The following is a 13,439-nucleotide window of genomic DNA, read 5'->3' as shown; positions in this document are numbered from 1 at the left end:
CTCAGAACTCAGTCACCTGCCACACCTAATGGCAGGGGTGGCATGTTCCCAAAAAGACGAAGGAACAGGTTTATGGACCATTAGTCTGCAGTTCTGGGTACCCACACAGAGAACCCTCATCCCCCATGGGTACGCACAGTGCAAAGTTCAGGATCTCCCAGTGATGTCCAGGTCTGGACCTCATAGTTCAATAAACAGAAACTAAAAACAAAACAATATCCCATGAAACCCAAAACCCAGGTTGAAGTTACCTCCTCCGCATATAACAGGGACAGGAGAAGTACAGTAAAAACTCCCATTCAGAAGACGGACATGGGAACAGTCACAGCAGTCACTGGGCCAAGCGATTGTAAAAATCTTCTATATGGTGAAGTTCTCATACTCCTGATCGTAAGGTTGCTCTTAGCATGAGCAGTTAAAGGAGTTTTTGGTCTCCGCTCATGGTTCCTGTGGCAGTGCAATTTTGTCAGAAATTTAGTAGGCTTCTGACCTACTTGCTTCTAGTCATTTCCACATACCAGTAGCCACAGCCAAAGGTTTTGTTGTACATAATTCCCAAACTTGACCAATATGCTTCCTTGCCCATGTACTTCTGCCTCTGTCTCCCTCTCCTTCCTTCCCTCCCCCTCTCCCCTCTCTTCTCCCCCTTCCCCTCCCCTTCTCCCTCTCTCTCTCCTCTGTCTTATTAATGGTGGCTTCATTCAGGTCGTCAGACTTAGGTGGGAAGATTACACCGATTATGATTATTCCAGTTATCTGATCTTTGCTGCAGGATTGAGTCTTAACTGGCCTCAGTCACTTAAAGCATTTTTCAAAGTAATTTTCTGCTTTTGAGCTCCTGGCACAATCAGTTTTTCCAACCCCTTGAAATACCAAATTTCTAGTGTGTCTGTTCTCTTTTGTATCTGCTTGCAAGCCAGCAAATCCGTCTCTGGGCTTATTTGTCTCCTCTGATAACTTTCTAAAATCACTAACAACAACCGACATCTACTACTAACAGTTTGTCTTCCCATCCCTTGCCCTGTAGCCAGAGTTTTGTGGGGTGCTTGGTCTTCCTTCCAAATTAATGCAGGTTATGGTTTTACCAAATATTTTGCCACTGCTTGAGTCTCCATTCTTTCCATCCTGCAATACCAATGTCCTTGTTGCCTGCTGCCCATTGGGGAAGCCATTGCTACATCCTTTACTAAGTTTTTATTGTTGCCATGATGGCACCCTCTCACTTCACTTTGCCTAGATGTAGTAAGTGCTTAATATTTTTTTTAAATGAAGGAATTTCTTATATTCATGAGTATAGACAGTTGGACGGGCACTGCATTAAGTACTTGTATGTGCTACTCAATATTCACAACCACCCTATGAAGCAGGACCTTTTTACATTGTACAGACATAGAAAATGAAGCCTAAAGAGATTAAATAATTTCTCTCCAGGACACTAGTTAATAGAGAAAAATTCAAATTCAAGTCTTTCTTTTGTGTGTGTGTGTGTGTGTATCTAGGAAAACTGAATCAAACAGATTTTATTCACCTTTATAGGATGAGGAAAACAAACGATATAAAATAAGTCCTAAGAAATCTCTCTTGTACTGTTTTGAACAACTTTCAGTGTTTTACAAAATGCTCACGCAGCAAATACAAAAAGCTTTAACATAGTCTTGTAACTTTTGCTGCAATAAATGTAACATTAACAAACATACATATTTCTTCTGTCCCAATCTTAAAAGTAGAATTACTGAATTACTAATTTTTACAATGTTATTCATACTTATTTTTATTCATACATTTTTAATGAGATCATTGCCAATACATACATTATTAATGTGAAAATAAAGGAAAGGAAAATACAAGTTTTTCTGACTCCAGAGTCCAAGCTCTTAAACATCGTACTGTTATGGTCTCTGCATGCAGAACAGATAATTGAAGTCATAAAGCAATTTTTTTGTCTTTCCTATCTATACTGAAAAACATCGTATGTTATATCTGCTCAAAGACTTGAGAAGATGCACATCTGACTTACATATCTCTGGGATCAACAATAATATCAATAAAAAGTTTTTTAACTTATTCATACTATTAAATATTTTTTGAAGTTATCAACAATATAAAAACATAAAATTCTAGAATTTACTGTAGATTTCAAAAAATTATGCTTCTCACATAGATTTCATTTTAATCTCCCTAACATTCTGATAATATTGAGGAAAAATAGAAATTTTTAATCTTCATTTAACTGGTTTTTATAAACTGAGGTAGCCATGCACATGTCTGAGTTCATAAATCAGTTTTAGAAATAGAAACAGGTCTGTGAAGCCTACAGCAAACATCTTACTCCATGATGAAAAGTTGGAAGCATTTCCTTTAAGATCAGAAACAAGACAAGGGTTCCAGCTCTTACCATTCCTATCTAACACAGTACTGGAAGTCCTAGCCAGAGCAATCAGGCAAGAAAAAGAAATAAGTATCAGAATTGAAAAGGAAGAAGAAAATTTATCTCTAGTTGCAGATGACATGATTTTATATACAAAAAATCCTAAAGACTCAACCCAAAAAATGTTAAATTTAATCAATGAATTCAGTAAAGTTGCAAGATACAAAATTAAAATACAAAAATCAGTAGTGTTTCTGTACACTAACAATGAAATTTCTGAAAAAGAAAGAAATGGAACCCATTTATACTAGCATCAAAACATAAAATACTTAGGAATAAATTTATCTAAGGAGATGAACAATCTGTATGCTGAAAACTCTAAGACATTGATGAAAGAAATCAAAGGTGATGCAAAAAAATGGAAAGGTATCCCAGGTTCACGGACTGGAAAAATGAATATTGTTAAAATGTCAATAAACCAAAAGCCATCTATAGATTCAATGCAATCCTATCAAGATTCCAGTGGCATTTTTACAGAAGTAGAAAAGGCACTCATAAAATTTATGCAGAACTGCAAAAGACCCCGAATAGCCAAAGAAATCTTGAGAAAGAAGAACAGAGAAGGAAGTATCACACTTCCTGATTTCAAGCTCTACTATAAAGCTATAGTCATCAAATATGGTACTGGCATAAAAACAGACAAATGGACCAATGGAACAGAACCAAGAGCTCAGAAATAAACCCAAGTATATACAGCCAACTAATACTTGACAAGGGAGCCAAGAATACTCAATGGAGAAAAAATAATCTCATCAATGAATGGTGCTGGAGTAACTGGATATTCACATGTAAAAGAATGAAACTGGACCCATATTATACACCACTCACAAAAATTAACACAAAATGGATTAAAGACTTAAACGTAAGACCTGAAACCATGAAACTCCTAGAAGAAAACAAAGGAACAAAGTTTCTTAACATGGACTGGGGTAATAAAAATTTTTTGGATGTGACTCCTAGGACACAACCACAAAATCAAAAAGAAACAAAATGAAAAGACAACCTATGAAAGGAAAAATATTTGCAAAGCATATATCTGATAAGGGCTTAATATCCAAAATACATAAAAAACTCATACAACTGAAGAGCAAATAACCCAATTAAAAAATAGACCAAGGACCTGAATAGACATTTCTCCAAGAAGGTATACAGAATGCCAAGAGGTACGTGAAAAGATGCTCAACATTGCTAGTCATTAGGGAGATGCAAACCAAAACTACTATGAGATACTATAGCTTGCATGTAGGACAGCCCTCATCAAGAAGACAAGAGATAACAAATGCTGGTGAGGATGTGGAGAAAAGGGAGCCTGTGTGCCCCATTGGTGGGAATGTAGATTGGTGCAGCCACTATGGAAAATAGTATGGAGAATCCTCCAAAAATTAACAATAGAACTACCATATGATTCAGCAATTCTATTAATGGGAATAGATCCAAAGGAAATGAAAACACTAACTTAGGTATCTGCACCTTCATGTTCAAACCAGCAATATCCACAGTAGCCAAGACATGGAAGCTACCTACGTGCCCACTAACGGATGAATGGGTAAAGAAGTTGTGATATATCTGTACAACGGAATATAATTCAGCCATAAAAATGAGGAGATGCTACCATTTTTGACAACATGGATGCACCTTTGAAGGCATTGTTCTAAGTGAAATAAATCAGAGAAAGAAAGACAAATACTGTATGATACCAATTGTATATAGAATCTAAAATTAAAAAAAAAAACCAACACAAAGTCATAGAAAAAGAGACCAGACTTGTGGTTGCCAGAGGTGAGGGGTAGAGGTAGGGGGACAGGGAATTGGAGGAAGGTGGTCAAAGGGTACAAACTTTCAGTTACAAGATAAATACTAGGGATTTAACGTACAGTGATGACTATAGTTAACACGGCTACATGATATAGAGGAGAGTTGTTAAGAAAATAAATCCTCAGTCTCATCACAAGGAGAAATTTTTGTCTTTATTCTTTTCTTCTTTCTTATCTTTTTATTGTATCTATATGAGAAGATAGATGTTAGCTGGACGTATTGTGATCATCATGTCACGATATGTAGAAATCAAACCACGATGCGGTACAACTTAAATTTATGCAGTGAGAGATGTCAGTTACTCCTCAATAAAATGGAAAGAAGGAACAGGTCAATGATTACTACCATGGATCTATTTTCCACACCAGATTTTCAAGTGAATGTGATAACCAGGAGTTGGACTAGGGCACCAACCTCGGTTTGAAATCAGATATCAGGGATTAGAGGAAACACTGGTATGGTCCCAGAAAGCCAGGCAGAGACCCAGGAGAATAGAATCAGCTTGTGTTCAGTATCTTTCTATGGACAAGAGAATGCTGGGGATTGTTTCAGCTCAAGGATGGCATTTTCCAGATAACTGAAGTGGCATATGGGGCAGCATGGAAAATCAAGTGATGTTTGAATTCCCAGTGCCTAGCAGGTCGCTGGCACAAAGCATTCAAAACCTATATGTTGAATGGATGGATGGATGGATGGATGGATGGATGGATAAGATAAAAAAAGGGAGCTGTTGAAGAGTGTTCAGGAAGGATCTGTGAACCAATGAGTGGAAGAAGCAGGGAGCATGGTGGATGTGGACTCATTTTAGCCATTTTTCCTAACGAGGGTGTGCTGGAGAAGGGTGAAGAACCTGCCACGTGAGGGCATTCACTCAGAGTTCAGGATGCTTGCAGTTAGTGTCAGACTTTCGAACTTCAGCAGTGTTCTAAAATACAGGTTTGATTATGATTTAGATAGGAGGACACCCAACAGATCAGGCAATGACGCCCATTGGAAAGACTGTTTTATTCACAGATCTCAAGGGAAGGGGGCACAAGAGGAAGCCCCAGGGTCATCCGGGAGGCAGAAGTGAGGGAAGGATGGACAAGGACTTTTGTTTTGGTTTACGGGGCCGGGGAAGACGCAAGACAGGGTAAGCCCACTTAAGATTGGCGAGTTTGAATGATTTCGGTGGGCTCATGGGCCCAGGGGCTGCCCCTGGTTGCCTGGTACCTGGCCCTGGGGTGATTAGGGCAAGTGGATAGTGGCCCAGCGTTTGAGCCCATAAAGGAGGTGGTTCAGGGTATGGGCCACGGACTGTTTGGTTTACATATGAGAAGTGCTCTCACGGGCAAGTTGTTTGCTATCTCCAGGAATTAGCCAGCCCTCGGAAGTGCAGTCCCTCCAGGCTCAGCAGGGCCCAGATGTCAAAGCATCAGAACACACAAAAAAGTCTGGTCTCTTTCTCTATGATTTTGTGTTGGTTTTTTTTTTTTTAATTTTAGATTCTATATACAATTGATATCATACAGTATTTGTCTTTCTTTCTCTGACTTATTTCACTTAGAACAATGCCTTCAAAGGTGCATCCATGTTGTCAAAAACGGTAGCATCTCCTCATTTTTATGGCTGAATTATATTCCGTTGTACAGATATATCACAACCTCTTTACCCATTCATCCGTTAGTGGGCACGTAGGTAGCTTCCATGTCTTGGCTACTGTGGATATTGCTGGTTTAAAACTGTAAATGACGTCTCCATTTCTAGATGACATCTCATTTTTCTCTCTGCCTCCTCTTCCCATCAAACACGCATGATCCTGCAGACCTAAGATATTCATTCCAGAAAGATTCTACGCAGTTCTGTTCAGCCTTTTCCAGCACGAAGGAGACGCGAGAGCTCACCTTTGATGGTGTGTCATCCGTGGGCTCGGTCACAGTTCAGGCCTCATCTGAGCTGTTACCACTTCCAGCAGATTCTAGAAGCTCCAGCCTACCTACCTCCACTGTCAGCCCCCTCTCTTATCCCCCCACAGCCCTGGGCCTGAGGGCTTTTGGGGTTACATTAAAGTTGAAAATCAGGATTCATGGTTTGAAGTGCTGATTTTTTTGACTTGCTTATTAAAAGAGCTTGTAGACCTAGGTGTTAAGATGGAAAGCATTTGTTCCCTTGGCAGAATCTCTTTTGACCTTTGCAAACCCCCAGCTGAATTAGCTAGTCATTGACACGGCCCTGCTGCTTTTTAGAATGTATGCAACATGGAGGAATATTCATTCAGTTCATTGGCATGCGTGACAGAAAGCACCCTGGGCAGACCTCAAATGCCAGCGCACCCCGAGGAATAAGACAATGAGAATTTAAAAACCTTCTGGCCCTCATGCTGTTGAAAGAATGAATTTTGTGTTCATTTTGCAGCTTAAAAGTGTTAATTATAGACCCGGTTGAGCATGCTAATTTTCCCTCTTGTTGCCCATATAGATTTGAGAACAAAAATAGCTTCTATCTATATGAAGTAACAAGATTATGGCTTGAATAACCCAGTATGAGGTCGGCTGCGGGTATTTGGATAAGAAACCCTTTTGTGCTCTTGAACAAAACCAAAAACGTTCCCTATTCACCTGCTTCCTTAATTTGTTTATTCTTGTGTCTTACAGAAATTTTTCGATCTGGAAAGAGAGAACGTGTGTGCTACGAAAGAACAAAAGGACCACACGTTTCCTAAATTAAATCGCAACAAGTACATGGTGACGGACAGCGCGGCTTACATTGGTAGGTGTCAGGGCTGTCAGGCCCCTTCAGGGTCACGCAGGTCAGTGGTGGTCCCAGCGTGTTCTTCCGTAGCCCGCGGGGCCCTGGAGGAAGCAGGACGGGGAGGGCAAACAGCTGCTTGAACGGAACGTCTCCTCTAGGGCTTGGTTCAAGTATGAGGACACCAGAGATGTCTTTAATAAGTGTTTTCAGAAATTCTTTGGTCCGCTTGCCTGATGTTATAGGTGAGGAGGTGAATGGCTCATGAAAGGCGAGTCCCAAGGGCGCCTGGGGCCTCAGTCGGTGAAGCGTCTGCCTTCAGCCCAGGTCATGATTCCAGGTTGCTGGGATCAAATCCTGCATCGGGCTCCCTGCTCGGTGGGAAGCCTGCTTCTCGCTCTCCCTCTGCCTGCTGCTCTCCCTGCTGTGCTCTCTCGCTGTCAAATAAATAAATAAAATCTGGAAAAAAAAAAAAAAAGGAAAGAAAGAAAAAGAAAAACGTGTGTGGAATGAAGGAGCGTAGAATATGGGTTTTTTTTCCCCCCAATTCAGTGAGTGAGTAAAGACTATGGCTTTTGCTTTGTAAAGTGCTTTATCTCGTTTGATTTTCTAAGCAACGTTGCCAGTAGGGAGGGCAGCTTTTATCACCTGCAGCTGAGCAATAAGGAAACATGGACCATAAGAGGGGAAATGACTTAAACATGCAGATGTGAAAAGGAAGAGCGAGGCCTAGAATCCATGGTACCCAGAACCTCCCCCCCCCCAACCCTACCACCTGGAACCAGAAGACACTGCCATCAGCCACTCGAAAGTTAGCTCCTCCATCCCGGCTCCGTGGAAGGCGGTCCTTTGTCCATTTTGAGTAGTTATGTGTCACATTAGGAGAATAGAATATTGGAATTTTTAAAAATGGGTATTATTCAACTTGTTTTAGAAAATGACAATATTATTTTATTCATGTTGTCTCTCTCGGCTTGAAACATAGTAATTTGGATCTTCTCATGTTCCTTAGCTTATGCAAAGTAGAATGAGATCAGCTCCTCTTTGAGCATGTGTCAAAAGCAAACTCAGAATCATTCCATCAAAACTGGGAACTGCGGGCTCAATAATTGGGAAACACAGGGACGGATCAGGTTTCCGGCACAGCTGAATTTAGGAACTCAGATCTGGATATTTGACCTGCGTGTACATGGAGCCATCTTATAGTGCCTCTATCCAAAAGTGATGTTAACGAATTAAATAAGTGTTTTGGAGTCCCCAAAACCCCTATCTGAATTCAAGCACTGACCCTTACAAGCTGGAAGATGATGGAAAGTCATGTGATCTGTCTTGAGCCCTGCTGCCACTGTTTTCTTGTCTGTAAAAAGCATCCACCCTTTGGTGGTGGAGGATTAAATGAGATAATACATGAAAAGCTCCAAACACTGGTTCTCATCTGTCTCAGTCCTTAGTAAATATGGATTCCTGGCTCTCTCTCGTCTTCTCCACGTATAATGTGTTTTTAAAATAGACTATTTTAGAGCTTAGGTTCACAGCGAAACCAAACAGAAAACACAGAATTCCTACCTCCCTCTGCCCCCTCACACATGTTCACTCAGCCTGCCCGTTATCAGCCTCCCCCCAAAGTGGGACACTTGCTACAGTTGGTGAACCCACGCTGCTACTGATGCACATTAGGGGTTCGCTCTTGATGTTGCGTTCTGTGGGTCCTACAAATGTGTAATGATGCGTATACACCATTACGATATCATGTAGAGTCATTTCAGGGTCCTGCCAGTCCTCTGTGCTCCTTCCCTCCCTGCCAGCTCCTGGCAACCACTGATCTTTTCACTGTCTCCATCATTTGAGTTTTTCCAAGATATCATGTAGTTGGAATCATACAGTGTATATCCTTTTCAGATTGGCTTCTTTCACTTAGCATTATGCATTTAAGCTTCCTCGGTATCTTGGATGGCTTGACAGCTCATTTCCTTTTAGTGCTGAATAATATTCCACTGTCTGGATGGACCAGCGTTGATCTGTTCACCTTCAGGACATCTTGGTTGCTTCCAAGTTTTGGCAATTATGAATTAAGCTGCTGTAAATTTTCACATGCAGGTTTTTGTGGGGACATGTCTTCAAACCCATTGGGTAATAACAAGAAGTGTGACCGCCAGATCGTATGGTAAAATGATGTTGAGTTTTGTGAGAAACTGCCAAACTGTCTTCCAGAGCGTCTCTACCGTTTTGAGTTCCCACCAGCAGTGACCGAGAGTTCCAGATCGTGGCCATTCTGATGGGTGTGCAGCGGTACCTCATTATTGTTTTAATCCACATTTCCCTGATAACACGACATGGAGCATCTCTTTATGCTTACTTGCCATCTGAATAGCTTCTTGGATGAGGTGTGTTTGGCCCATTTTTTCATCGGGCTGTTCATTTCCTTACTGTTGCGTTTTAAGAGTTCTTTGTATATTTTGGATAACAGTCTTTCATCAGATGTGTCTTTTGCATATATTTTCTCCCAGCCTGTGGCTTATCTCTTCATTCTCTTGACAGTGTCTTTCACAGAGAAAACATTTTAAATTGTAATGAAGTCCAGCTTGTCAGTGATTTCTTCCCCGGATCGTGCCTTTGGTGCTGTGTCCTAAAAGTCACCACCAAACCGAAGTTCATCTAGATTCTCTTATTTGTCGTTTCCTAGGAGTTTTATAGGTAGGGTCTGTGTCTACAGGTGGATGTCGTTACTCCAGCACCGTTGTTGGAAAGACTAGCTTTGCCCCCTTGTATTGTCTTTGCTCCTCTGTAAGGATCAGTTGATTATATTTACATGGGTCTATTTCTGGCTCTCTATTATAATGCATTTTTAAATGAGTTCATTTTACACACAGCATTTTGGCAAAACATTAATTCCCTAGAGCGAGGCATAGTTCTTGTATAAAAATATTTAAAGAGCATCCAGAAGGAAAATTCATTGATAATTTAAATAATTACCAGCATGTTCTGGAAATCTCTTCAGTCGTCACTCAGACACCTGCTGAGAATGCTGAATTAAGAAAAATCCACACTAGACCTTGCATGGAATTATAGCTCATTAAATCTTCACGAGACTTAGAAGATTCCCCCAAACAGTATCATCTGTCTGATTTTGAATTCTCTGGAGTATATTTGAGTCTGGCTTTGCACATTTGTCCAGAAGATGGTTTGAATTGTTGGAGGGCTGACAGGGGGGTGGTAGGTTACTTGGAGGCACTCAGAAGGCTCACTGAGGCACGTACACCTTCCCAGTGAGCTTGTCCGTACCCGTGCCGTGGTTCCTGGGGATGGCACTACTGTTCTCCTGCCACCGGAGCCGACACATGCATTCGGGAAGCCGAGACAGTAGTCTCCGTACTGGGTGGAGCAGTGTCCCAGGTGAGAAAACACTGAAGCAGGTACGTGATTCTAAGTACAGCCAAACCATGAGGAAGTGAGAGGTGGGAAAACGTGATCACCCCGGCGGAGGAATGCCTCTGTGGGCCCGTGAGAGCTGCCTAGTGCTGGAATTGCAGAGAAGGACCTACTTACGGCTTTGGAGAATAAAAATGTCGGATCTTGCTCCACGCATTGTACTGAAGAGAAAAGCTGACTCTCGCAGAATAAGGCTCCAGAATCTTGTCACTTCTCTCACTTATCTTTCCGTCTTCTCATGCTTCCCCCAAAACCTAGCTCCATCCCTGTGTCCTTCAGAGAGTGTGGTCCCCAGAGGAGTGGGGCTCAGTGTGGCCCGATGCTCCGGCCCTGGCAGCTGATGCTAAAGTCTGGAGGGAAATGCCCAGCTGGTACCATGCAGGCCCTTAGGATCAGAGGCGACATGGAGCAGAAGTTAAGCATGGGCTGTGGGGTCAGACCTGCCTTTGAAACTCAGCTCTGGTCGTTCTTTCACTCCTGTCTTGGACAACTCACCTAGCCTTTCTGTGCCTTAATTTCCCCATCGGTACAACAGAGTGAGTATCATCACGTCGTAGAATTGCAGTGACTATTGAATGAGATAATGTAATGAGGTAATGAATTCACTGCCCGGCACTCAGCTGTGGGGACGAGACGTTGGCGTCTAATCCGCAAGTCCCCAAAAGGCGTGCAAGAGCCCAGGAGTCTTGTTCCTGGGATGACCCGAAGCTGCTGTCCTCCAGCGGCTCCAAAGTAACTCTTAACCGCGCAGCGGCTACTAACCCCCGGTTTTAGAAGTCCAAGCCTGGCGCTGAGCACCGCACGAAGCCACTGCGTCTGAGCATGGCCTTGCGTGTGAGAGCGCCCGGCCAGAACCCTGCGCTGGCCAGGAGACTCCAACGCGGTGTCCGGACAGTCCCCTCATTCAGAGCAGTCACATTCGTCCAACGTTGTGTCTGTCCTGAAGCCATCCAGGGTGCCGGTGTGGTGTCTGGGGAGCGGCAGGAGACAGTGTGAGACGGAGGACAGAGAGAGAGAGAGAAGGAAAGAAGGGTTTGTTCTCTATGCTAAGAATATTCCATCTGGGGACCCATGTGAGGCCCTGAGGAATAAACTCAAGGTGCACAAGTTGCGACAAGGGAACCACTTCCGCTCTCCCAGGGAGTTGATACGTGTGGGGGCTCAGAGAGCAGAGGAGGGCCCACAGGGTGAGCGCTGTGAAGGAATGGATATCGGTTCTCTGGATGGCTCTCCCCGCGCAAATGGCTGCGGGGCCTTGGGTCAAGGAGGCCCAGTGTCTTATTCAGCAAACATTCCTGCAGCGATGGCTGCAGGGCCGCTGAGGGACTGGAAATCAAGATCTACACTTAACACTCCTTCAGTTTTCTTTATGAGACCAGCTCTGAACAACAGAGGAGCACAAAACTGGGAGCTGAGACCAGACCCAGGCTAGTGGTTATTCATGAAATCTTTTTTAGCAAGAACACTGCTTCGTTTATGGTATTATAGAGAGTTCGTGGAGACCTGGGTCCATCATTGATTAAATCTGTTCACCTCTTCGAGCCTCAGGCTTCTCATCTGTGGAGTGGGTATAAATCCTACCAACCGTGAGAGAGAACAGATACAAATGCCAAGCCTCGTGCTTTGCTCGTAGTAGGCACTTAACAAAGGACAGTTTCTCTCCCCCCTAAGGTCCTTATATCCTGACTTCATCCTTAACTCCTCTGCCTCATGATGCAAGATCCTGATCGTATTTTTGTCCACATCCCTCTATGGGTGAGGCTCTCTACCTTCCTAACTGATGTTTCTGCTTCTCTCTCGTTACTCAACAAAATGCTTTCCTGACTCGTGCAGCTTTTCCCTTGCCCTCGTGGCGTTGTATGCATACATCTCTTTGTGTTAGAATCGTGTTTCCTTCCTGGACGCCTTGGAGTCAGGGACCGTCATTCTCTGGTTTCTATCACGGCCCCAGGTAACCACCTGGTAGACATGAGACAATCAGTAAATGTACATTAAATGAAAGACAAAAAGACCAAAGAAATGAATGGAGTGGACCCTCCTGAGGAGAAAACTTTGTTCTCCTGCTAGAACCTTTCCCTGATGGATGCCAAGATAGGAGATTCGTGCGGGACTTTGGGGTAGTCTCTCCTTTTATCTCCTCCTGCCTTGAAGAAGGACTACACGTGAGTGACGCGGATATGCTAGGCCCCTTCTTGGACAGATCCCAGCCTTACTGCCTGCCATGGGCTGAACCGTGTCCCCCCCAAATTCGTATGTTGGAAGTTCTAACTCCCAGTACCTCAGAATATGACCTTATTTGGAGTCAGGGTCTATACAGAGGTCATCCAGTTAGAATGAGGTCATCAGAATGAGTCCTGATCCAGTTTGACTGGTGCCCTTATACACAGGGAAATTTGGACACAAGGACAGACATGTACAGAGGGAAGAGAATGTGAAGAGACGCGGTGGGGAAGCTGGCCATCTACAAGCCCAGGGGAGCGGCCGGGAACAGATTCTCTGTCCCGGTGGGAACCAACCCTGCCAACACGTTGATTTTGGACTTCTAGCTTCCAGAACCCTGAGACAATAGATTCTCTCGTTTAAGCCACCCGGTCTGTGGGCCTTTGTTACAGCAGCTTTGGTAAACTAATACGGTCCCAAGCGTCTGTGCTGGGGAGCCTATGAGCTCAGCAAATGCCCGATTCCTGGGCCAAGGACCCAGACCCTGGAACCAGGAAATGATTTACAGCCGAGCAAGGAGAGGTTTGTGTGTTCAGACGGGAAGTGACCCTCCTTCCCTGGCTTCAGCCGTTTCGTTGATATGCAAGCTGGGAGCGTTGTAATTAGAAGGCCTCGTGTGTACGTACGGATCAGATGTTGTCTCTTTGAGAAGGTAGTAATTGTTCACAGGATTTTTAAGTGTATTCCTATATATCTTAAATGTTGCTGTATTTAGTGTATCTTGTGAATGTCAATAAGAAATAACATTTATCCAAAAAACCCAGCAGATTCCTTGTTTTGAGTTTCAAGTTGAGCAAAGCTGAAGAAAATGCCAAAATAA

At 43.1% G+C, this 13,439-nt stretch overlaps 1 protein-coding gene across 8 annotated transcripts in view; it reads left to right on the top strand.

The window, feature by feature from the left end:
- The window catches only part of PLD5 (phospholipase D family member 5), a 385,783-nt gene that overhangs the window by 334,919 nt on the left and 37,425 nt on the right, over positions 1-13,439 (top strand). For 7 of the 8 annotated variants that reach the window (XM_026487593.4, XM_057315031.1, XM_026487592.4 and 4 more), the window contains one exon: positions 6,877-6,991. In XM_026487593.4, the coding sequence (XP_026343378.1) occupies positions 6,877-6,991 (115 nt within the window). Of the gene's footprint in view, positions 1-6,876; positions 6,992-7,982; positions 8,635-13,439 lie in introns of those variants that run through there. The other variant, XM_057315032.1, reaches the window with a different exon arrangement.

Source organism: Ursus arctos, unplaced genomic scaffold, assembly GCF_023065955.2.
Source record: "Ursus arctos isolate Adak ecotype North America unplaced genomic scaffold, UrsArc2.0 scaffold_2, whole genome shotgun sequence".
NCBI lineage: Eukaryota > Metazoa > Chordata > Mammalia > Carnivora > Ursidae > Ursus > Ursus arctos.
The sequence above is the reverse complement of the archived record's forward strand: the minus strand, read 5'-3'. Positions and strand labels throughout refer to the sequence as shown.